This window comes from Acomys minous (genome assembly GCF_964271855.1).
Source record: "Acomys minous genome assembly, chromosome: 12".
Taxonomy (NCBI): domain Eukaryota; kingdom Metazoa; phylum Chordata; class Mammalia; order Rodentia; family Muridae; genus Acomys; species Acomys minous.
Window position 1 is genome coordinate 89,767,919 of NC_140493.1, and position 25,428 is coordinate 89,793,346.

General features: G+C 55.1%; 1 protein-coding gene across 9 annotated transcripts in view; it reads left to right on the forward strand.

Moving 5' to 3' along the window:
* ARHGAP23 (Rho GTPase activating protein 23) overlaps positions 1–25,428 on the forward strand; it is a 331,343-nt gene that overhangs the window by 16,620 nt on the left and 289,295 nt on the right. For 6 of the 9 annotated variants that reach the window (XR_014773313.1, XR_014773314.1, XR_014773315.1 and 3 more), the window contains exons 2-10: positions 12,580–12,741; positions 15,341–15,386; positions 16,928–17,023; positions 17,208–17,286; positions 17,386–17,440; positions 20,534–21,692; positions 23,319–23,474; positions 23,680–23,791; positions 23,914–23,971. Coding sequence is in view for 6 of the 9 variants with exons in the window: in XM_084751071.1 (XP_084607197.1) it covers positions 12,580–12,741; positions 15,341–15,386; positions 16,928–17,023; positions 17,208–17,286; positions 17,386–17,440; positions 20,534–21,692; positions 23,319–23,474; positions 23,680–23,791; positions 23,914–23,971 (1,923 nt within the window). In the remaining 3 variants the exon portion in view is untranslated. Of the gene's footprint in view, positions 1–8,665; positions 9,112–12,579; positions 12,742–15,340; positions 15,387–16,927; positions 17,024–17,207; positions 17,287–17,385; positions 17,441–19,278; positions 19,486–20,533; positions 21,693–23,318; positions 23,475–23,679; positions 23,792–23,913; positions 23,972–25,428 lie in introns of those variants that run through there. The other 3 variants (XM_084751069.1, XM_084751067.1, XM_084751070.1) reach the window with 3 other exon arrangements.

The window sequence follows — 25,428 nt, forward strand, 5'->3', positions numbered from 1 at the left end:
AGGTTCAAAACCCTGATGGGGGAGCCGGGCATGGTGGCGCACACCTGTAATCCTAGCACTTGGGAGGCAGAGGCAGGCGGATGGATCGCTGTGAGTTCGAGGCCAGCCTGGTCTACAAAGTGAGTCCAGGATAGCCAAGGCTGCAGAGAAACCCTGTCCCGAAAAACCAAAATGAAAGAAAAAAGAAAGACACTGATCAGAGTGTGTGTACATTGCCTTATTCAACTGGGGCTGAGCATCCTGGAGTATGCAGGGTGGGGAACAGGTCACAGGAATGACACCTTGTCTCTCGTATTTCCAAGTGAGATGACCTGAAGTGGCATGCATGAGCCAGCAGGGGGCTCTGCTGGCTGTGGCTCTGACACACTGTGTAGTCAGGATCCTTGCAGCTGGCAAAGAGGGATGGTCCTTCATGGGCACACCCTTTTGTGTGTGTTGCAGGTGGTTGCAGGCTCACTGGGGCTTAGCACAGACTGGGTGTGCTCTGTAAGGTGAGATGTCAGGCAGGAGTCCCACACTGAGCCAGCGAACTCTTCAACAGTCCCATTGCCTCTGCATGGGGCAGGGCTGGCAAGAGTGGCCATTGGTTCAGTTCCTGAGGGATGGGATTCCATCAACAGCAGGGACTTTCTGGGTCTGTCATGGCCCCCGGCAGCCCAGCAGCTCCCCTGGTGTGGGGCTCTCTAGGACCTCAAAGAGGATAATAGCAGCCCTGAGAAGATGCATACTGGAGCCAGAGTCCTTCGGGGCCAGAGTTACCCAGGCCCCAGGGTCACCCAGGTGTATGCAGCATTCTGTGTTTGAACTCTGATCTTCCTTGCCAGTTCTTTCAATTTTGATATATTTATATACAATTTATGAGCCAGATGGTACTCCCAGCAGTTGGGAGCCAAGGCAGGAGGATCTCTCCAAGTTCTCTGCCAGCCCGGGCTACACAGTGAGTCCCAGGCCAGCCAGGCCTACAAAAGTTAACAGCTCAAGCATTTGGAAAGAGTTTTTAAAAATCACGTCTATGTGTCTGTGCGGGGGTGTGGGCATGTGCAAGTGCAGGTGCCCATGGAGGCCAGAGGCGTCATTTACAACTGGAGTTGGGGTTGCAGGCAGTTGTAAGCCACCTGATAAGCGTTCTGGGGACCACATGTGGGCCCCCTGGAAAAGCTGCAGTGAGCGCTCTTAACTGCTGAGCTATCTTTCCAGCCTCTCATAAAGCCATTTTTGAGTGTATAGTTCTGTGACATTATTAGTGTTTTGCATTGTCACCACGACCATTGACCTGACACCACCATCCGGCTCAAACCGCAGCTCTGTAACCATGAAAGCAGTAGTTTCCAGTTGCTCTTCTCCCTGGAAGCCACCTTCCTTCTCTCTCTCTCTCTCTCTCTCTCTCTCTCTCTCTCTCTCTATTTCTTCTCTTGGTTTTTCCAGACAAGGATTCTTCATGTAGTCTTGGCTGCCCTAGAACTTACTGTGTAGACTCGGAGATCTGCTTGCCTCTGCCTCCTGGGTGCTGGGATTAGAGGCATGTGCCACCACCACCTGGCCTGTTTTGTGTATATTATTTTATTGAGATTAAGTCTCGCTTTGTAGCCTTGATTAACCTGGACCTCACAATGTACACCAGGTTGGCTTTGAACTCAAAGATCTGCTGGCTGGCCTCTGAACCTCAGGGAGTGTGACTAAAGGGTCATATGTCACCATGCCTGGCAAAGAATACTGTTGTGAGCATGTTTTCTGTGCTTTTGGGTTTGTGCTCAGAAGTGAAATTGCTAGGTCATATAGTGATTCTAGATTGAAGTTTTGATGGATGCTCCATATTGTTTCCCACATCAGCTGCTGTGTGTGTGTGTCTGTGTCTGTCTGTGTGTGTGTGTGTGTGTGTGTACATGCTGTTTTAGTTTCCCCACATTGTCATCTAAACAATCCCCTCCCCATCCCCCAGAGTCTCAAGTACCAGAAGTCGGCCTTAAACTCACCATGGAGTTTAGAATGGCCTTGAACTTCTGTTCCCCATGTTGTTACCTCTTGAATTCTGAGAAAATAGTGTGTGTGTGTATGTGTGTGTGTGTGTGTGTGTGTGTGTGTGTGTGTATTTGTGTAGAGGCTAGAAGACAACTTTGGCTGCCATTCCTTGGTCACTGTACACCTAGTCTTTGTTGTTGTTATTTATTTGCGGAGTGTGATGTGATGGTGCTGTAAGCCCAGCGCTCAGGAGGCAGGAGCAGGCAGGGTTCTGAGTTTGAGGCAGCTTTTTTATACTTACACAGTGAGTTCCAGAACGGCCTTACTTCATGGGTATTAGTATGTCTGTATGCTGACCTCAGATGCCAGAAGAGGATGTCAGATCTCCACTGGAACTGGAGATGTGAGCTACCAGGTGGGTGGTAGAAATTGAACTGAGGTCCTGTGCAAAAGCAGCAGGTGTTAAACCCTGAGCCATCTCTCTAGTCTTAGATCTTGGTATGTGTATATGTATTTATTTATTTATATAAGTGCTTTATTTGCATGTACACCTGCACGACAGAAGAGGGCACCAGATCTCATTATAGATGGTTGTGAGCCACCGTGTGGTTTTCGGGAATTAAACTCAGGACTTCTGAGCCATCTTTCCAGCCCTAGACCATTTTTTTTTTTTAAATGTGACAAGGTCTCACTTTTCTGGAGCTCAACAGGTAGGTTAGGGTTGGCTGGTCAGTAAGCCCCAAGGGGTCCCAACGGATCCATCTGTCTCTGCCTTCCCCAGTGCTGGGGTTACACCCACACACTTCCACATCTGGACTTTTTTTTTTTTAGATCCTTGGGCTTGAACTCAGGTCCTTATGCTTGCAAGCCCTTTACATGACTGAGCTGTCATTTCAGCCTAGCAATTTCTGAAAGCCTGCTCTAGACAGAGGCACTCTAGGGCAGATTCACTTCTGAGCAACAGTGGTCTTCATCCTTAGGAGCTCTCCAAAGGCTGCAGCCGTACCCTGAGGCGGTTTCTTTCTCCTGTCCCTAGGGACTGACAGCTGTGGGCTAGGTCCTCCAGACATCCCCACATGCAGTGGGACAACAAGCCCTTACTTTCAGGGAGCAGCCAGCAGCAGAGGACCCCCAAAAGACAGCCGGGAGCATCTGTGTGGAGTGATCCGAGCAGAGGGGACTGTGGTGGGCCCTGTCCCACACTGCCTGCGGTTGCCTTGGCAATGGCCTGGGTGTTTACTTTGCGGCTGACTGCAGGCTCACCCTCCTCTGTAAGTGGTCATTTCCCAGCATGAGCAAAGCCTCGGTCTTTAAGGCCTTTCTCCCTTGGCGTCACTGAGGCTGGCAACAGCTCTCCTGCCGGGGGATAGTCCTGCCAGCCTGGCATGCTCCAAGCCTGCTGGGAACGGCCTCCACTTGGGGTCTCATATTGTCCGTTCCCAGAGGGCCTAGAAGCCACCAAGTCTGAAGGGAATGTGTCTCAGCCCGTAAAAGGCTAGGGTCTGCTGTGGGAGGGGCCGCGGTGCCACTGTGTGTGGATAAGTGCCTACTTCCATATGTGCCGTGTCACTGTGTTTTGTGCAGACCTGGCTGTGTACATGCCTGGATATCAAACAGCCTGCATTTTCAAGCACCTTCTGTATGCTCTGGGTCCTTTCTGAGACTTTTAGTTTTTCTTTTTTGATATGGTCTCACTATGTAGTCCTGGCTAGCCTCTAATTGTTTTCCTGGCTAGCCTCTAACTGTTTTCCTGCCTTCTCATTGTTGAGGTAACAGGCAGGTACCTCAACTAAGACTTTCTTTTGTTGACTTAATTCTCCTGTCATCCTTTGGGTGAAAGTTTCTCTCCACCTCCATTTTTTCATTGAGAACTCTAGGCTTGCCTGCTGACCTCTGTCTAGGATTGTTCTGTTGCCTCTTGGACAGGTGGCAGCGGTTGGAGGCTGGGGGCATGGAAAACTGCTTCCCTGCCCCAGCCTTCCTCTTCCTCGGCTGTGACCCACTTTATGAGGGGCGGGGATGTTGTGTCACAAACCATTCCAGTCCTGGGCACAGTGGTCTGAAAAGGAGAGCCCGGGTAGGAAAGACAGTGTCAGCTGCCCAGAGGAGCACAGGGTCCCACATTCCTAGCTGCTGGTGGTGTGTCAATGGAGGGGCTGGACCTGCAGCTTGCCTGGCCGGCTTGTCAACTTGGCTTGTTAGGGCACGTCAGGAGGGGCCTCTGCTCTACCAAAGCTGGGAACTGGGATGTGAATGGGGCTAAAGGGTGGAGGAGGCCCAGGAGGCACTGCCCTGGAGGGAGGAGACTGGGCCAGGGGGCAGGCATTGTCTTTTCACATGCCTATGTGCCTATGGTAGCCTTGACTGTGGATTTGTTGTCCCTGTGTGTGAGGTTAGGGGTGGCTATGGGTGTGTGTTTGGTGGTATGAGAGACCAGATGAATGATTCTCTGGGGGTTGGGCCCTTGTTGGTCACCTGTGGTTTGGGACTTAAGATCTAGGAGGAGGTGCTGAGCCAGCAGAGGAAGGAAGAGCAGGCGGGACTGACCTTGAGCTCTGTCTCTGCCTTCCTGAGCTGCAGGCTCCGCTAGCTCGCTCAGCAGGCAGTGCTATCAGCTTCCCTCCTTCTGTCCCTGACCCTTGGGCTGGGGGACAGTTCTCCTCCCTTTCCCTGGTTCCTGATGACTCTGCAGACTTCTGCTCCTCTGCTCCCCACCCTCCTGTCCCGGAGGGCTAGCCTGGGAGCCCATTATGGCCTCTCTCAGAAGCCCAGGCCCCTGATATCATGTCAGGAGCCCCCTTTGTGTGAGGGGCACCTGGTGGGTGGCAATGGAGCAGCTGGCTGGGCCTGAATCTGGAGCTGGGGGACCCTGGAGGCACTCCTGTTGGAAGGGCCCTGCTGACAAGGAGTGGGTGTGCCTTAGGTTTCCAAGGGGTCTCACCCTGGCCCATGACACCGCTCTGGTGTGGTAGTTGAATGGATAACCTAAAAGGTAATGTAGAGGGACTGGGGGTGGCTCCGGCCCTGGGACACAGCCCTGGTGCCACAAGAGCAAGGCCGACCTGGGGGTGGCTCCGGCCCTGGGACACAGCCCTGGTGCCACAAGAGCAAGGCGGACCTGGTGGTGGCTCCGGCCCTGGGACACAGCCCTGGTGCCACAAGAGCAAGGCCGACCTGGGGGTGGCTCCGGCCCTGGGACACAGCCCTGGTGCCACAAGAGCAAGGCCGACCTGGGGGTGGCTCCGGCCCTGGGACACAGCCCTGGTGCCACAAGAGCAAGGCTGACCTGGGGGTGGCTCCGGCCCTGGGACACAGCCCTGGTGCCACAAGAGTGAGCCCTCTCTTTCTCTGCCCTTGTCCTCTTTGAGTGTCATGTCTGTACTTAAACATTTGGGTTGACATGGTGGTGCACACCTTCCATCCAGCACACAGGAGGCAGAGAAAGGCAGATCTCTGTAAATTCAAGGCCAGGTTAGTCTACAAAGTGAGTTCAAAGCCAGTTAGGGTGCCACACAGTGAGAGCTTGTCTTAAAAAAGGAGGGGCAGGGGATGGAGAGATGGCTCAGTGGTTCAGAGCTCATGCTGTCTAACAAGAGGACGTGGGTGTGACTCACAGAACCCATGGGGATGGCTTACAGCTGTCTATAACTTCAGCTCCAGGGGAGCTGCTGCTTTCTGTCCTCCTTGGACATCTGTGCTCATGTGTATGTGCACACACAATTTAAAATTAATAAAAATAGCCGGGCGTGGTGGTGCACACCTTTAGTCCCAGCACAAAGGAGACAGAAGCAGATGGGTCTCTTTGAGTTCAAGGCCAGCCTAGTTAGTCTACAAAGCAAGTCCAGGACAGCCAAGGCTATTACACAGAGAAATCTTGTCTCAAAACAAAACAAAACAGGGGCTGGCAAGATGGCTTAGTGGTTATGGCTGCTCTTCCAGAGGCCCCGAGTTCAATTCCTGGCACCCACATGGCTGCTCACAACTGTAACTCCAGTTTCAGAGGATCACCCTCACACAGGCATATATGCAGGCAAAACACCAATGTACTTAAAATAAAAACAAACTATTAAAACAAAACAAAACAAAACAAAAACCTAAGAACCCTCTCAAAGCCAGGAACGGTTGTCAATGCCTTTAATCTCAACATTCAGGAGACTGAGGCAGAAAGGTTACAGTGAGTTCAAGGCCAGCCTGGGCTGTATACAGAGTCCTATGCCACCAGGGCCACATAGTAAGATTCTGCCCCCATCCCCCCAAAACCAAAGCCACCATGGATATCTAGCACTTAGGGAAGGGTCACAGATAGAAGTACTTTTTTTAGAATTCTAGGTGTCCTTTCTTGGGGATGCAGTCCTGAGCCCCTGACAGGGACCCTTAGGAAGATAAGTGGAATAGATTTTGCCAGCTGGTCCTCTTAGGGGTCTGGGAGGGGCTGGCCATCGGGTGATTGCGGCAGTTGGGGAGGAAGCAGGCAGGGTGTGGGGGGAGGACACTCTGAGCAGGAAGGCTTGGAATAGAAATCTCAGCAACGCCTGGTATTTCCCAGGCTTGGCCCTCCCCCTTGGGCTCTGGGGCCCACCCCACATTCCTTTCCCAGAGGAAACAGGAGGGAGCTGGCTCCCCAGGCCTAGAAGGTTATTTCAAGCTGTGGCCCACCTTTGCGGCCCTACTGTGAGCCCTCTGCTCTTGTCTGCCCTTTTGCTGAGTCTCTGCTGAGGCTGCCTTTTCCGAATCTGCCAGACAGAAAGTGGACATTGAAGACTCTGGTCACTTTCAAGGTCTCCGTAGGCCTGGACACGATGCCATAGAGCTCTGCCCTCCCCTATAGCACCCAGTCCTCTCCAAGTCTCAGACACTCATCACTGGTCAGCCACGAGAGGCCTACGGGACAAAAGAAGGAAGAATTTCTTTGCTTAAATATAAGACCTGTGCTGGCAACAAGACAAAAAGGCAGTTGCGGGCTGGGGAGACGGCTCAGCACACGCAGGTCTGAGACCTGAGTTCCAACCCTCAGAGCCTTTGTAGAAGGCACAGGTAGAATGCAAAGACTGACGACCCCAGAGGTTTTCCCTTGACCTGGTAGGGAAGTGGCATGCGTGTCCCCGTGAACACATACACATAAATACGTTTTTAAAAAAAGCCTGACATTGTGGCAGAGGGGAGCAGACCTCTCTGAACTCAGGGCTATCCTGGCCTATGCCTTAGGTTCTAGGACAGACAGGACAGCTAAGATGGCAGTTAGGCAGCTGCCGAGGACGTAGTAAGGAGGCCTGATGAGGGGTCAAGGACTTCCTTGCGCCTCTGCTGCCTATTTTGGGCCCCAGAGTCAACATGGCTGCGGACATCTTAATGGGACGGCCACTTGGTCTATGAAGGTGTGGCCTTTGGGAGGAAGTGATGAGGAGGGGCAGAGCAGGAGTTGGTCAGACCCAGAATTCTTAGCTTTCAGTTACCCAGCGGCTGGGAGGAATGGAGGCTCCGCTTCCCTGTCCCTGTCGCAGCCGCCCCGCTGTCCCTGACTGGTCCTTTCCTGCTTTCCCTGACTCCCTGAGTCCTGACTCAGCTCATGGCAGCCGAGCTCTTCCCGTTGGGCTTCCGCAGGGTGGAGGTTGGGGGGGGGGGTCCAGCTCCTGCTTGGGCCCCACAAGCAGCAAACAGGAAACAGGAGAACAAAACCCGCTCCCTGGCTGACTCGGTCCCCCCACCCTGGGCCTCACCCTCACCCTTCCTCCTCTGTTCTTCCTTCCCTCCATCCTGCACGCTCCCCCCCCCCCCCCATCTTTCTGGATCTAGCACCTCTCACATAGGCCACTCTTCCTGGAGGGTGAGGACAGTGGCTGAGCAGAGTGCTGTCCCAGCAGCCCAGCCCTGTGGCTCCGGGTCTGTGTTCTGCTGAGTAGTTCCTCCTCAGAGCAGACACTGTTCCATAGTGGTGGTGGTTGTAGTGACAAACGCCTCCATAAGCTCGGGCATGAGTGACTGTGGAGGATACACAGCACCCAGGGCCATTGCCGGCTCTACCTCTGCTGGGGCAAAGGATGGGGCCTGGAGAGCCAGAAAAGGGAATCAGCCAGTGTCCCATCCCACTCACATTATGGGGTGGTAGAGGGAGGGTAGCCAGCTCGGAGGAGCCTCCCCTCAGCTTGGTGATGCCAGGGTTCATGGGAGGCTGGAGTGGGGTCTCCCTGCAGCCTGAGGGAGTATCTTACACTCTGCCACACCTCACTCTGGGCTGGCAGTGTGTGCGCCACCTGAAGAGCACAGTGTCCCGAGGCAAGTACACCCTGAGGAGTGTGTGCCAATCACCCACCACTCTGCTTGTGTGTGTGGTTAAGTGGGCATCTCTGTGGGGTCTGGAAGGATCTGTCATACTTTAAATGGCTGTGCTTGCATATGTTCCCTCTGGGGTTAGGATGTTTACATGGGATGATGTGTGATATCCACACTGAGGGTCTGTGGGGGACAAGTGGCAGGGGTCCTAGCCATGTATGTGAGGCACAGTGTCAGAATACGTTTCTGCAGGAGTCTGAAGCTGATGGATCCATAGTGTGATCCCGTGGCAATGTGGGTCTCAGTGTTTACCTGGTGTCTTCGGTGTGTGATGTGCCTGAGCAGGGACCTCTTGAAGCCTCTGGCGTGGGGCGGAGGGTGGGCTGGCGCGGCGCCGGGGCCGCCCCTGAGGGGGAGGTGTTTGTCCCAGCGAGTTGCCGGCGAGTGCCTGCCCCGCTCTGGCGGGCGCCTTCACCCGGGCAGCGCGGGAGGCGCGGCCCCGCTCCAGCCGTCCTGCCACCGTCCGCGCGGGCCGGCCGCCCCCTCGGGGCCTCTGGGCCGCGGGCCCGCGGCTCTGGGGGGCGGACTGGAACCCTTGGGCTCCGCCTGCCGCGCGGGGGTCCGAGGACGTCCGCCGCTGGCCGCCGATCCGCGGAGTATCGCACCGCGCATCCGGCTTCGGAAGCCAGTGGCCACGCTCGGGGGCCACCGCAGGCTACTCTGGTAGGCAGCGCCGTGTGGCGCGTGGAGCGCGCGGGCGTCCGGGGCTGGCGCTGGGAGCGCGCCGTCGGCGTGGACTGCAGCGCCCCGGAGCCCCGCTGTCTCTGGCTGCCCTATCTGAGCCACAGCGACCGCCGCACGCCCGGGCTGCGTCCGGCCAGGGTGAGCAACAACTTTGGACCCGGGGCGAGAGCTGGCCGTCAGCGGCTCTGGGCGATCGATCGATCGGGTTACCCGCTCTCTAGCTGACAGCGTCCGGCATTCCCAGACGGACATCCTTCCAGTTGGGGAGTGTGTGAGGAAGTTGAGAGTCAGGTGAAGTGGCAGCGTTTGTGTGGGAACTTTCCCAGGGGTGCGAGATGGAGCCTCGAGTCTGAGTAATGGCATCTGAGTAATGGCTCAGCCCTCCCGGTTGACAGACAGAGGAAGGGTGGAATGGAGGCTGGTGACTGGAGGAGTCACTGGCATATCTAGGAATCCTGGAGCAAGGGGCCTGGCAGAGACCCAGTAAGAGCTAAGCTTAGGGTTGCTAACCCAAGCAGTGGGCGTCACTCCATTCTTCTGACTTCCTATCAGCATGGGCACGGGCATGGAGGCCCATAAGGGTTTCCTAGTGGTCAGAGGAAGTTGAGGTGACAGAATGGCCCTCAGCAGGCACTGGGTGATTCCCAGGGCCGGATAGTGGCAGGGCTGGGGGCAGTGTTTCTGATGTTCGGGATCTGCCGGGCTGGTAGGCATGAGTCACAGTGGGCACCATGCCCAGCTTCGATACTGTGTTCTCTGCAATGACCTCTTTATGCTAGGGTGGCGTGGGGGGGGGTCAGTACTGACGTGGCCAATCCATCGAGTGCCCACTTCTGCCTGATGTGTTCCCCTGGCTGTTGGCCCTAATTTAACAACAGTTGGTGTTTCTGGATGTCTTTGTTTTCTGACATGAGGGTGAGAGCCAGGAGGATTTAATCAACAATGCCTGGGGTGGGGGTGGGGGGCCCTCTCTGACCCCTGTCTTGTGCCTGGGTCAGTGAGACAGAGTTAGGGGAGCTGAGCTGGTGGCCTTCCTAGTTCTCAATGCTGGATCTCTCTGGTTCTATACGTTGGACCTCTCTCCCCCTCAAGAGGAGAGCTAGAGTTAGTGTTGTCCCAGGTGAGGGGGGGGGAGCAGAAACCTGCATATAAGGTAATATGAAGGATTGAGGCTAGGTCTGAAAGAACTTCCCATGGCGAGGCAGCCAGCTCTGACTGGGTCTGTGGAGTCTCCTCTGCTGATAGGGATGTGGTGCCTGTAAGGGTGGGGGTGGAGGGGGTGGAGGGGTGGGGGGTTGGGGGTGGTTACTGACATTCTCAAGAGACTAATTGGATAGGGTGGGAGACTGGACCTGAAAGGAAAGAAGAGAGGAAGTGGAGAGGCAGAGATAAGTAAGAAAGGGGCGCTGAGGGGAGACCAGTGGGAGGAAGGCAGACCCACTGTCCTGGATTACAGCAGGTCCCCCAAGGGAGTGGCACCCCCAGGCAGCTGGCGGCAGCTCTCGGCAGGATGTGTGTGTGTGTGTGTGTGTGTGTGTGTGTGTGTGTGTGTGTGTGTAGGGGGAGGGGAAGGGAACATGTGGGGACCTGTCCCAGTTGTTCTCATCACTGGGGCAGCTGGTGGCTTAAACCTTAATCCAGGACACCAGCAAAACAATGAGCCTTGCAAACACCCTCAGCTCTGCGCCTGGGTGGGAGTGGGAAGGGGGGCAGCCACACTAAAGGGGCGCAGCCACACTAAAGGGGGAGCAGGGGTTTCTGCGGGAGAGGCGCTAGGGACCCGTGAGGATATCTTTCCAGACAGCAGAAATAGGAAATTGGCGGTGGGGTGGGGGGGGAGTGTTCAAGTCTCAAGGACTCCCCAGTGAACATTCTCGGGGCTCCTTGGACCCCATGAATGTGGAGCTCTTGGAAGAGGCCAGGGTGTAGCCACAAGTGACAAGACATCACTGGGTCCCTGCTAAGAACTGGGACCAGGAGTGATACAGGTCTTGCTTGGGTCCTTCTGGGGGTGGCGAGCTTACAACCTAACTCCGTGTGTGTGTGTGTGTGTGTGTGTGTGTGTGTGTGTGTGTGTGTGTGTATAATGTGTGTGTGTGGTGTGTGTGTATTTTTTTTCAGACTATGTGGAGAGTCTCCTCTTCTGGAGCCTCATTTAGCTGTTTTGTGTCGTCCATCTGATTCTGTTCTCTGCGACTACAGTCAGCAAACCTATTGCGTCTGTCTCATATTTCTCTTATTTATTGAGATTTCCGCATGTGCTCGCCCTCCTAAGCCTGTGGGATGGTGGCTGGGCACCTTTGCATGCTTCCCCTCTGTTGACTAGGTGAGCGGACATACACGGCTTCTCAGATGGGCCTCCTTAGCACGCCTGTGTCATCAGGTGTTTTGCACACTTTCTCCAGCCAGCAGGAGGGCATCTTTCCCATACAGTACGAGCTCCTTCCAGCCCTGGCCTGCCATCTCTTCAGGTTCCTGCTGGGGCTGAGGAGGAGCAAGGAGTGGAAACTTGGCGAAGGAACTGGTGGGACACTTTTGGCTTCCTGAGGGCTTTGGGTCAGAGGCAAGTGCTAGCTCAGGCTGCCCATGGCTGTTGGCCCTTACGGCTTCCCATGGCTTGTCCCCTGATCACTCGTCTTTTCTGTCAGCCTCTCTGCATGCAAGCTGTCTTATACTTGTTACTGGCTGTTTATCTCGGTGTCCAAAGACACTCAAGACAGTCTTCTCTGTCCGTCACCTTTTGCCTCCTGCTGTCTGACCCCCTCAACTCTGCTTTGGATAGCCTGCCATCCCGGGGAGCCCCAAGGGTTCCAGCAGCTTGGACAGAAGGCAGTGTCTCCCGTCTGTCTTTCTGGTGAGCCAGCCTGGCCTTCGGGCAGACCTTTGCAACCTCAGCAAGTCCCTTTAGTGGCCTGATGTCCAGTTGGCTCCTGATCCATGCTCCTGGAGGGTGCATTTGTGTGTCAGTTTGTGCAGAGGTGTGGCTCTCTCTGTTCTGTGTGCATGTGTATGCAAGACTGGTTTTGTGCACCTGTGCCGGTGTGCCTGTATAGTGTATACATATGGTTCTGTGAGTCTGCCTGTGTGTACATTTGCCACTTACTTATTTAGCGTAGTTTAGTTTTTTGAGACAGAATTTCTCTGTGTCGTCCTGGCTGTTCTGGAATTCACTTTGTAGACTAGGCTGGCCTCAAACTCAGAGACCCACCTGCCTCTGCCTCCTAAGTGCGGGAATTGCGCCACCACTGCCCAGCTTATGTGTGCACATTTATATGTGTGCCCGTGCCCGTGTTTGTGGTCTGGTCTGTTTGCTTAAGTTGTGAGTTGTGTTCATGTATGTTAATGTATGTGTGGGGACGTGCAAGAGTTGTATGCACAACTTCCTGTGCAGAAAAACTGTGTGTTCAGTGTTTGGCTCATAGAACATGTATGTACTGGCTCCATTTCCAGGGAGGCAAAGGTGTGGTGAGGAGACTCTGAGGGAGGAAGATTGCTGGCTTTGGAGCATGTCGGCACTTCCTGTCTGGTTCTAGGCTCCGAGGCAGCTAGCAGCAGGTGCTCACTCATCTCTTTACCCCCCACCTCCCTACCCCTGTGCTGCTACAGCTTCCACTGGGCCCACGAGATGGGTGCTCTTCTGGGCGCCCCCTCCCCTGGCAGGGGCCGAGGACACTGCTGCTGCGCAAGAATCTCCAGGATGGCTTTGGCTTCACCCTTCGCCACTTCATCGTGTACCCGCCCGAGTCAGCCGTGCACTGCAGCCTGAAGGTACAGCCCAGCCTGCCAGCGCCTTGCCACCCTGAAGAGAGAGAGAGAGAGGCTAGGTGGCCCACCCTAGCCCCCTGTCAGAGGAGTCCCTCCAGGGGACCAGCCTGGCTCCCTTCTGCTGCAGTCTAAGAGGAGGGCTGCAAGGAGGCAGTGCCAGCTGAGTCTAAGGCACACTTCCTCTGTGGCTGTGGACAAACTCCTTCCCTTTTCTGCGCTCTGGGGAGGGAATTACCATCCTGGGGAGCTGGGCCTCCTGGGACTCCCGTCCACTGGTCCACTGGCTCTTGATCTGCATCAGCTCTTTCTGTCCCCAGGCTGAGGAGGAGTCAGGGACCCCAGCTTATTTTCTAGGAAGAGTGCTGGGGTAAGGGGTGGGGGTCCAACAGCCCCTAGGTCTTAGCCCTAACTTAGTCTTGTTTGCTATAGATTTAGTCACTGTGGATTCAGAGCCATCTCGCCCCTTAGTGACTCAGTTTCTCTGGGAGGGCTATTATTACTTTGATCCCTAAGAGCCTTTTCATCTCTAATCTCTCTGAACTAGATACCCAGAACTCCTCAGGCCAAAACAAAGCCACCAGCTGGAGAGAGGGTTCCTAAAAACAGAGTGTAGAAGATCGGGGTGGGAGTCGGGTGGCCAGGTAGCACTGTGGCCTCCTAACCTCTCGATGAGACAGATTTTTTTCTTTTTCTTTTTCTTCCTTTCGTTTGTTTGTTTTTGTTTTTCAAGACAGGATTTCTCTGTGTAGCCTTGGCTGGACTTGCTTTGTTGACCAGGCTGGCCTTGAACTCACAGAGATCCACCTGCCTCTGCCTCCCCAGTGCTGGGATTAAAGGCGTGCACCATCATGCCTGACTTTGATGAGACCGATTTCTATTAGAGTTGATGAAGCCCTCTTTCTCTCACAGTGCTGAGACCAGCCTGCATTAATTGTTGGGGGATTCTCTCTTGGGGACCTTGACCCCACCTGCCACACAACCAAAAAAAAAAAAAAAAAAAGGTTTCTCTTCATGCATGCCTCAGCACCTGTGCATAGCTCTGTGTGTGTGTGTGTGTGTGTTGTGTGTACATGGTCTGTCACATACTTTGCAGCTTTCACATGTGTATGAATCTTTGATCTCATGGTTTTCACTGTCATTTGCTGTGGCTATGCCTATGCGCGGAAGTGTGGCATCTGATGGATGACCAAGGATGCCAGTCCCTTCATTCCTGAAGCCCCTAGTCTTTCCTTCCCTTCTTTTTTTTGTTTTGTCTTTTTTTGGGGGGTTGTTGTTGTTGTTGTTGTTTTGGTTGGTTGGTTTTTTTGAGACAGGGCTTCTCTGTGTAGCCTTGGCTGTCCTGGACTTGCTTTGTAGACCAGGCTGGCCTCAAACTCACAGCGATCCACCAGCCTCAACCTCCCAAGTGCTGGGATTAAAGGCGTGCGCCACCACCGCCCGGCTTCTTTCCTTCTCTCTAGCTCCTGCCCCCTTCTCTCAGGACACTGTGGAGGAGTGGCAGTGACAACAGCTGCGGTCTAGCATGGTGGACTCTCCCTTTCATGGGTCACTGGCCAACTCTGGGCAAGCCAAGCCGGAGTTGCTCCCTCCCTTTCTAGAACCTGCCCCAGACTGAGCAAAGCTCTTGTCCTGAGGCAGGGGAAGGCCTGAGTTCTCTGCCTGGGAGCCTGCAGTGAGTTTAGCTGTCCAAATGCATCTGTCTGCCTCTGCCACCCGCTGTCTATGCTGTCAGCTCACATCAGTGGCCATGCACCTCCCACGGGAAATGGCGGAGGCCCAGGTTTCAACAGCACTCAGCAACCTTCCAGGCCCACCTTGGTCTGCCTGGGCTGCCAGTGAGTCCTGAATAGGACCCTGACCCTGTTTCTACTGTGTAGTGTCTGGGATGAGATGACCCTGAAGGTCTGATCAACTCTGAAACGCAAGACCTGCTGGCTCAGCCTGTCTCTGACTTTCTTACTGTTCTCCAAAGCCAGGACTCTTTCCCCTGGCCCTCCTAGCAGCTCTCCCTCACCCCTGTAGCTAGCTACTGGAACCCTGCGCCTTGCCTAGCAACCTCCTTCTGTTTATCAAAGACCCTTTCCTGGCCCCCTCTTCTTTCCGTTCAGATCAGAATGCTTTTAGTCTGACTTGTGTCGCTTGCTGGTGTCAGCTCAGCACATCCAGCCCTAAGTGTGCACCTCCCCAACCCCTCAGCCCACCCCCCAACCCCCTCCGTCACTAATCGGGCCTCCCAGCCTATTCTCTGAGGGAGATAGCCCTGTTTACACTTGTCAGGCTGCTTATCTTTGTCTGCCTGTTGGGAACCTCCTCCCTTGGCCTGCACCCTCCCTGGGGATGAGGGCAATGGGTCCCTGGCAGATTGGATGTTCTTGGAAACCTGCGATGATTGTGTAGGGGGATCAGCCGGTCTAGGATGGGGGGGTGTGACTGCGTACTCCTCTGACGGCTCTTCCATCTCTTTGCTGTTGGCTACTTGGAAGGAGATAAAGGTCTGGATGTGGGTGTAGGGGTGGCTCAGCAGGGCCGCCCAGGTGCAGTATGCTGCTGATGCTGCTGAAGGCTGAACAGCTTGCCACGCCCATCTCTCTGTTCCCTGCAGGAGGAAGAGAATGGAGGCCGAGGCCGCGGAGGAGGAGGAGGAGGAGGTAAGGGGTGGGGCAGGGGCGGGGCTGGGCTTCAGTTTCTCTCCTGTACCCCAGTGGCCCCACCCTTTTCTTGTCCCTGTCTACCCTTTCTCCTCTCTATGTTCCTGGCTGGGCTAGCTCCAGGCGTCCCCTCCTCACGCTCTAGTCTCCCTCCTCGTTTCCCCTTCCGGCTTCCTGTGGGCCTGTCCCTCCCACAGCCATCTGATCTGAGTCCTCTGGGTGACAGATCTCCATCTGGTCCTACCCTCTCTCTACTTTCTCCCAGAACAGAGTCAGGGCTAAGACTGCAGGGCCTTGGATCAGGGTTGGGGTGTACTGAGCATGGCTCCCCTTATGGCTGGAGACAGTGAGGTCCCGATAGGAAGAGTGGGGCCCTACAGTGTGTCTTAGAAATGAGAGCCTAACTCATCTCACTGTCACCTTTGCTATCCTAAGGCTCCTTTACTGGCTCTCAGGCTCCCCAAACAGGCAGCTTGCCTGCCCTGTGTTTGTCTGTGGGCAGCCTTGGGGACCTGGTCCTCCTGAGTTCTTCTGCCACGGAAAGAGAAGGAGCCCATTGTCCTAGCACAGGTCCCAGTAGGGCAGTCTTATTGACAAGTGATGGGGTCACCCTGTGTCCACCCCAGGGTTCTCAGGCTTCTGCTTGGAGTCCCTGACCCTGGAGAAGGAGGAAGGGGGGGAGGCATGAGTGTATTGGGTATCTCCCCAGTCCTGTGACACGTCGTCTCTCCGTATATGTGAGGTCTCCCCAGCTTGCATCTTCGGGACTTGATAAGTGCATTATTCAAACCAATATGGTTTATGTTTGTGCCTGCCTGTATGAAGTTATGTGCACCACGTGTGTCCAGGGAGTCAAGTATGTTACAAGAGGCTGTCACTCCCCTGGAACAAGAGTTCCAGGCAGTTGTGAGCTGCCACATGGGTGCTGGGAACCAAACCCAGGCCCTGGGCAAGAGCAGCCATCTCTCCGGCCCACACAGGGGCCTCTTTTTAGACATTTTCAACATTGTTAGTGGCTGTGCTCAGGCTAATGCCAGAGTGCGCATGTGCCACGCGGAGTGTGTAGCGTCCAGAGGAGGACTTGGTGGAGCTAGCTGTCTCCTTCCACCTCCATGTGGGTTTCAGGGATTGAATTCAGACCATCCTTCAGGCTTTCATGAAGGTGTCTCTCCCCACTGAGACCTCTTGTCAGCCCTGTATGGGTCCCTTCCCATTGTCTTGAGACTGTGTGTGAAGTCTGTTTGACAGTGAACTCTGGAAGGGCAAGAGCTGTGTGTGTCCACATGTACTGTGAAGCCTGGCTTCTAGCACAGGACCAGGGACTCAACTCATGGCTCTGGGCAGCTCTTTATGTGTCCTTGGTGGTGTCCTTCTCCTGGGATGGTCCCTTGTCTGGCTGTGGGCATAGGTCCTCTGTGGGCCTTTGCATGCTTGTGTCTGTGTGTGATCATCCTCTGAGTGTGTGTCCCCCTGTATGTGTAGTTGTGCATGGGTGTGACCTCCAGCAACCACCCCCAGCTAACCTGGCTGATGCCCACCAGGACCCTCCCCCCGGCACCGCCTGGAGCCCATGGACACCATCTTCGTGAAGCATGTGAAGGACGGGGGCCCTGCCCATAGGGCGGGGCTTCGTACAGGTGAGCCTGCCTGGAACCCAGCTTAACACTCCTCTGGGGCTCCCGTGCCTTTTAGCTGGGTTGGGGTTCTCGAACCCAGATGCTGGGGAAGTTTCTCCTCTCAGTGTCATTCACGCTCGGTCCAGGGGTACATTCCACCACCTGCTTTGGACTCTCACACGTGACCCCTACCCCTTGTCTCTAGGAGACCGGCTGGTGAAGGTGAACGGAGAGAGCGTCATTGGGAAGACATACTCCCACGTCATAGGTCTGATCCAGAACAGGTGAGTGCTCGCCCTTCCCCCTTCCAACCTGGGTCCTGCAGCGGGACCCCTCTCTCCAGGCCCTGTCGCCTCTGCTTGACCCTCTCCCTGTCTCTGCAGTGATGACATCCTGGAGCTCTCCATCATGCCCAAGGATGAAGACATCCTCCAGCTGGTGAGTCCTGTGTGCATGGAGAACCGGGGCCCAGCACAGTCTTCTGGGCTCCTGTGGGAGAAAAGAGAAGGAAATAGCCTGACATTGCTCAACTGGGGCTTCCAGGCCCATCCCTGGGCTGCGGCTGTTTGTTGCTTCATTGAAGGCTGCTCTGTGCTAGGAAGAGAGGAGGTGCTGGTCTCGGTAGGCAGGATCCCTGCCAGGGTATCTGAAGAGAGGGTGGCTCAGCGGGCCACGCCAGCCTGGCATGTTCTTGTTTGCTCCTGTGAAAGATGCCCGCTCCCTGCACCCCCTCCCCACTCGGCCTGCGGGAACATGGCTCAGTAGGTGTGTCCATACACGCCACAGTCACAGGTACCATTTAGTGCATATCAGGACACAGCCTTGCATAGCACTGTCCTACTCAGCTCCGTAGCAGGCACACAAGCTCACAGATTCTCCCCCTGTTTCTGTGCCACCACAGTCTGTCCACTCTTCATGCCAGTGTACCCCAATACCCGTGTAGCACACACCTCATAGTAGTCTCATTTGCACCTATGTCTTGTAACACAAACGCTGCAGACATCTGGATTCTGTGCTGTTGTGACACACACGGTGGCGTGTTATTGTGTGCAGTGCTGCCTACAAGTGTTGCAGCATGCTGCAGCCCCTCTTAACATGTAAGCTTAGCAATATCACAGGAGTCCGAGTTCATACATAGAAGATATAAATTCTGAACCCATCACACCAATTCTCTGCATACCCATAACATAAAATCATTGGGAGGGGCTGGAGATGGCTCAGAGGTGAAGGGTACTGACTGCTCCTCCAGAGGTCCTGAGTTCAATTTCCAGCAACCACATGGTGGCTTACAACATCTGTAATGTGATTTGATGCCCTCTTCTGGCATGCAGGTATATGTGTAGGCAGAACAGTGTATACATAATAATAAATTTAAAAATCTTTTTTAAAAAAGTGTATTTATTTGTATACAGTGCTCTGCCTGTATGTATACCTGCAGGCCATAAGAGGGCATCAAACCACATTGTAGATGTGAGCCACCATGTGGTTGCTGGGAATTGAACTCAGGATCTCTGGAAGAGCAGCCAGTGTTCTTAACCTCTGAGCCATCTCTCCAGGCCCCAATAAATAAATAAATCTTAAAAAAAAAAAACAATCATTGGGAGAGTACCACCCAAAGGCACATCCCACATGTGTTGGGTGAAGCAAGCCCAGAGCCCTGTGTCTGGAGCCTAGAATGGTCCCTCTTGGCCGGGCCCTGTTCTTGGTCTCATGGATCCTACCCAGATGCCAGCTTGCTTGCCCTTAGGTTACTGCCCCTCAGAGGGTGGCTGAGGGCCAAGCCCAGCGGCCCAGAGCTGCCATGCTGGCTTTGGCTGTGTCTGTGTCATTTAATGACAGGGCCACCCTTGGCATGACGCCTCCGTAGGAACCTCCATTCCTGACCTCAGATGTCCCCTTGCTCTTCCTGGGATGAGGAGGAAAGAATGGAGGCTCAGAGAGGAGGATGGCTCACCCCAGGCCTGTATACACCAGACTTGAGGCATAGCCAGTTATGAAAGAGTAAAGGGCATGACCCTGGGGTGCCCTGGCTCAGTCCAGCTCTCAGGGGCAAGGGGTGGCAAGGGCAGCAGCCTTGAACTCTGCCAAACCAGACCCAAGTGGGCTGGCAGCCCCAGATGTCAACATCTGGGAGCTTCCACTACCCCGCCATCTCCAGTCAGCCAGAGGGTGGGGCTCAGGCATTCCTGTGGTTGGGAGCCAAGGCTGGAGGCCAATCGGGCGGCGGCAGCTGCTGACGCCACCACCGACGCGGCAAGTCCCCTCCACACCCGTCCTCCCTCCTCCTACCGCCAGGCAGCCGAAAGAGAGCCGGGTGGGGGAGAGGGGGACGCTTCAGGGAGGGCTGACTGAGGGGACTGAGAGACACAAACCAGCCGGGCAGGGGCCGTGGTGAGAGGCAGCAGGCACAGGCTGGCGGGATGCTGCCTCCGCCACAGTGATGCTGGGAGCCCCAGGAGCCGGCAGGATGGCAGGAGGGAAAGGTATGTGTTGCTGGCCCAATATGCTAGGCTGGAGGGGCCGAGTGTGCGGGGGTGTGGTTGGCTGGTCCTTGTCACATGATGTTTGTGTTTGGGACTGGAGGGGTAGTTATTTGTGTATCTCATTGTGTGTGTATGTGTGTCTCTCAGGGTGTGTACCTTGCCGTTTCTCTGTGATGGGGTGTAGTTTGTGTGTGTCTGTGTCTGGGCTCACCCTCCCACCCTTTGCTGTGACAGGCCCCCCTCAGCTCAGCCAGTACTGGGCTGGGCCAGGGCCACAAGGCTACTGTCCCTGGGGGGCTGCCTCCTTTTTTGGCTGAGCCTGGGAGCCAGCCCTGTCACTCCTCAGCAATGCAGCGTCAGCTTCAGGAGCCAGTGCCAAATTCCAGGCCTAGGGGTGGCCGGAGGTGGCCCAAGGGCCCTTAGCCTGCCCAGCTCCTCCTCTAAGCTGGCTTCTGGGGAGCAAGAAGTGATCATGTTCTTCATCCCGCGGCTCGGGCCCTGGGCCCCCATTCACACCACCTTATACCGAAGGGGAAGGGACTGTGGGCTTCTCTAGCCTCCGCCCACCCTCGGACCACCCCTCCTTGGACACACCCCTTAGCCAGCTTTCTACTGTCTTCTACCACCTGGACAGGCTTCTGTCCATCTCCCCACTGTGCTCCAGGGGCTGTGGGCATCGTTGGACATAAAGGAACAGTAGGCGGTAGAGGACGGGACGGGGGGAGGACCCTAGCAAACAGACGTTGGAATGTTGGTGGCTAAAGGCTGTCCTTGTTTTAAAAGTCTTAGAGAAATCTGGCTATTTTGAGAGGGAGAGAGAGAGAGACAGAGACAGACAGAGAAACACGCAAACAGAGAGAGAGAGAGTCTTATTTCTTTGTCCTCCCCCAGGACTGTCCTTGGAGCCTACCCTCATCCACTCAGGGTGCCCCTTCTTAATCATCTCCCTTTCCCGCCCTCCTGGGGACCTTGGTACCCTAGAGCTGTCTCAATCCTGGCCTCTAAGTCCAGCCTGGTCACGCTTTTATGCCTCTGTGTTTCCGGCCAGGCCTACTCCCAGGATGCCTACCTGAGGGGCAACGAGCCGTATTGTGGAGAGGCCCGCAGCATCCCAGAACCACCTCCACTCTGCTACCCACGGAAGACCTACGCCCCACCAACCCGGGCCCCTGCCTGGGCCACTATGGTGCCTGAGCCCATCGCAGCGCTCCCCACGGATCCCCGGAGTCCTGCTGCCTGGAGTGACCCAGGGTCCCGTGTCTCATCTGCCACCCGTGCCCACCTGGACAGCTCTTCATTGGGGATGAGCCAGTCCCGTCCAAGCCCTGGTGCCTTTCCCCACCTCCCCTCAGAGTCCCGGACGCCCCGTGCCTTCCCAGAGCCTGGCAGCCGGGTGCTTCCCAGCAGACTGGAGTGCCAGCAGGCTCTGTCACACTGGCTGTCAAATCAGATACCCCGCAGGGCGGGGGAGAGACGGTGCCCAGCCATGCCACCTCGGGCCCGCAGTGCCTCCCAGGACCGATTGGAGGATGTGACTACCCACCACCCATGGCCCTGCTCCACCTCCCAGGATGCCTTGAGCCAGCTGGGCCAGGAGGGTTGGCACCGAGCTCGCTCAGATGATTACCTGAGCAGGGCCACCCGCTCTGCTGAAGCACTAGGGCCAGGAGCACTGGTGTCACCTCGCCTTGAACGCTGTGGTTGGGCTCCCCAGCGTCCATCTGCCCGCACCTCTGCTTGCCCTTCTCGGGACCTACCAGGGCCGCAGGCCCCTCCCCCCTCTGGCCTGCAGGGCCTGGATGACATCGGGTACATTGGCTATAGGAGCTATAGCCCATCATTCCAGCGCCGGACTGGTCTCCTGCATGCACTCTCCTTCCGGGACTCTCCTTTTGGGGGACTTCCCTCCTTCAACTTGGCACAGTCTCCTGCATCATTCCCACCAGAGGCCTCCGAGCCACCTAGGGTCGTCCGGCCAGATCCTAGCACTCGAGCCCCGGAGCCTCCCACAGAGGATCACCGCGATGAGGTGGTCCTGAGGCAGAAGCCTCCAACAGGTCGCAAGGTCCAGCTGACCCCTGCGAGGCAGATGAACCTTGGATTTGGTAATGAGTCCCCAGAACCAGAGACCAGAGGGGAACGTCCAGGCAAGAAGGTGGCTCCTTTGGCCGCTACAGAAGATTCCCTGGCTTCTATCCCTTTCATTGGTGAGTGGTGTTACAAGCCGCTTGCTAAGGATTCCAGCGGCTAGGTCCTGTTGTGTCCCACCTACCTGTCTACTGTGCCCAAGACTCTGGGCTGTGCGCTGTTAGCATCATCTGGGTTCTCTGTCCATCCCTTTGTCCGTTCTTCATTTTTTCATCCTAGCTCCTATTTATTTGTTTATTTATTTATTTATTTTTTTGAGACAGGGTCTCTCTGTGTAGCCTTGACTGTCCTAGACTCACTTTGTAGACCATGCTGGCCTCGAACTCACAGCGATCCGCCTGCCTCTGCCTCCCGAGTGCTGGGATTAAAGGCATGTGCCACCACGCCTGGCTTCTCCCATTTATTTATTCTTCTAGTCATCGTTTCATCCAGCTTTTCTTTCCTTTCTCCCTCCTTCATCCATCCTTCTCTTCTTTTTGGTTCCTTTGTTCATTCACTCATTTATTCCATTTATTTTCTTTCTTTCTTTTTTTTTTTTTTTTGTTTGTTTGTTTGGTTTTTCGAGACAGGGTTTCTCTGTGTAGCCTTGGCTATCTTGGACTTGCTTTATAGACCAGGCTGGCCTCGAACTCACAGCAATCCTCCTGCCTCTGCCTCCTGAGGGCTAGGATTATAGATGTGTGTTAGCACCTTGGCTCCTATCATTCTTAACTTTCCTCCTTCCTTCCTTCCTTCCTTCCTTCCCTCCTTCCTTCCTTCCTTCCTCCTTTCTTCCTTCCTTCCTTCCTTCCTCCTTCCTTCCTTCCTTCCTTCCTCCTTTCTTTGTGTCTTTTATTCTTTGTATTTTGTATTGTTTTGTTCCCCCCTTCCTCCCCCTCCCGTTTATCCTACATTCCTCCAATAGATACTCAGGTACCGAGTAGGCTTCAGACTTACCTGGGGGATGGATGGTCAGACAGGAAGCACATGGGACGGGCTCTGTGGTCTGGATGGGTGTGGTCGGCTGTGGGCTGTGGGAAAATGTTGGAAAAACAACGTTTGACTAAGAAGGGATTTGAAGTAGTCGGAGGAAGAATGTTCAAAGAGGAAAGATGGGGCCCTGCAGAGCCTGCAGTGGCGGAGGCAGAAAGCTCTTGCAGGCCATGTGGTCCTTTTCTGTCCACTGCCAAGCTCGGGACTTCATCCCAAGAACAGAGGAGGCTGTGAAAGCTGCCTATAGAGTTGGGGCAGGGGAGGGCGGGGGCAAGAAGGCAGAGTGCTGAAGGTGGTCCCCAGAAGCTTAGGCAGGGTTTTGGGATGCCGTCAGCAGCCTGTGTTGGCCGTCCAGCCCTGTTTCAGAAAAATCCCAGCTCAGCCTCTGCCGGGTGCTCCCGTCTAATGCGAAGACGTATTGTCTGTCCTCAGAAGCCACTGATCTGATAGAACGCTATCTGTGTTTCAGGAGCCCACTCCACAGGGGGCCCACTCCTTGCTGCCCTTGATGCAGTGGGAGGCTCAGCACCTGCTGAGAGACTCCCTGACCACAGGCTGGTGGGCGAGGCACCCCAGGCAGTGGGCATGTTGCCAGAAATGCCCTAGTGAGGAAGAGTTTGAGGGTTTGCAGTTTGTGTGCCCGAAGCCTGGTGAGATTGAGACATTCAGTCAGCTTGACCTGTGTCCATCACCCCTTTTTCCTCTACTGGCAGATGAGCCCACCAGCCCCAGCATTGACCTCCAGGCCAAGCATGTCCCCGCTTCTGCTGTGGTCTCCAGTGCCATGAACTCAGCCCCTGTCCTGGGCACCAGCCCATCGTCACCAACCTTCACCTTTGCCCTCAGTCGCCATTACTCCCAGGATTGCAGTAAGTATCTCCACCCCGTGTCACCCCCTCCTCTGCTGCCTGCTCCCTGTGGGTCTTTTGCCCAATGTCTGTTTGCTTCCAAGTAGTTTTTGCTTCCTCTGGGGCCCCATGGGAGAGCCCACTCCTGACCAGAGGGGAGGGCTCCTAGGGTAACTCCCAGCCCACTCCTGGCTCACGCTGCGGCCTCGTGTGGGCACCTTTTCAGGCAGCATCAAGGCTGGCCGCCGCTCCTCCTACCTGCTGGCCATCACCACAGAGCGCTCCAAGTCCTGTGACGACGGCCTCAACACCTTCCGGGATGAGGGCCGAGTGCTCCGGTGAGGCCACGTCTGCCCCGGGGAAGGGTGGTTTCCTGTTCTCCTAGGTTGGGTCACGGATTTGGGTGGGTGACAAGACTCAGGGTGGCCCACAGCCCTCACCCTCAATCCTTGCTCCCCAGACGGCTTCCCAACCGTGTGCCCAGCCTACGAATGCTGCGGAGCTTCTTCACAGACGGGGTAAGCCAGCAAGAGCATGTGCGTGCATGTGCGTGCATGTGTGTGCATGTGTGTGCATGTGTGTGCATGCAGGCATGCGTGAGCGTGTATGTAGAAGAGTGGTAGCCCTACGTGTCCTGGGTTCCACAGCTGTGATTCCTGTGACTCTGGCCCCTTCTTCATGCCACCCATGTGACCTGCCTCCCACCTGAGGACTTTGTATTTGTCCTCAAATCTGGAAAATCCCAAGTCACAGATCTCTTTATCTGTCTCTCTCCCTCCCTCCCTCCCTCCTTCTCTCTGCCTCCTATGCCCCATCCTCCCTCCAGTGCTGGGAATGGAACCAAGGGCTCAAGTGTGGTAGGCAGGAGCTCTAGCTCTGGGCAGTACCTCCAACTCTTTGTTGCTATTGTTTGTTTTGAGACAAGGTCTTACTATGTAGCTCTGGCTGGCCTCACTCTGTAAACCAGGCTGGCTTTGAACTCAGAGAACGGCAAGCTTCTCCCTCCCCAGTGCTAGGATTAAAGGCATGTGCCACCACACCTAGCTTTCAGTTCTTGATTCCTTTCTTTTTAAAGATTTATTTTTTTAAAAAACCTTGGTTACGTGTGCACGCATTTGTGTGTATGTGTGTGTGTGGGTGGGTGGGTGGGTGTGGGTGTGTGCAGCTAAGTGGGGTGCCCCAAGAGGCCAGAGGCATGAAATTGTCCTGGAGCTGACTTATAGGTGCTTGTTACCACCATAATACGGGTCTTCCCAGATTCTTTTTTTTTTTTTTTAAAGATTTATTTCATTTCATGTATATGAGCGTTTTACCTGTGTGTGTGTGTGTGTGTCCACTGTGCTTATGCCCACTGCTGTGGAGGTCAGAAAAAGACATTAGATCCCCTGGATCTGGAGTTAGAGATGGTTGTGAGCTGCCACGTGGGTGCTGGGAACTGAACCTGGGTCCTCCGCAAGCACAGCCACTTCTCTTAAGCACTGAGCCGTCCTTCTAGCCCTTGGTCCCTTAGGACAGGCCTTGACAGACCTTGAAGACGGTTTAATCCAGGCTGGCCTCAAATCTGTGATCTTCCTACTTCAGCCTTCCAAGTGTTGTGCTGTCGCAGGGCCCTCTGAGGCGCGCTCTGTACGGATGCTGTGCTGTGATAGCGCCCTCTGAGGCTCGCTCTGAAACCTCACCCCGACACCCAATGTTTCCGGCTCCTTTTGGGAGTTTTGTGCATTTCCTTGAACGCGTGTGTCTTTTGTTAGCCTAGCACCTTCAAGACATGGCCACCTGGCTCCTCTTCATCATTTCCTCACCTAACTGAGCTCTCCCTGCTTGTGCCATCTCTGCCACTGGATTTCTGTTGACACCGCCACTTCCTGGTTAACTCCCGGTGGGTTTGATACCTGCCTCATCACTATTTCTTTGTTGATGTCCCCACTTCCCCTGTTTACTTAACTCCTTATTGCCACAGTCTCTTTCCCGGTTT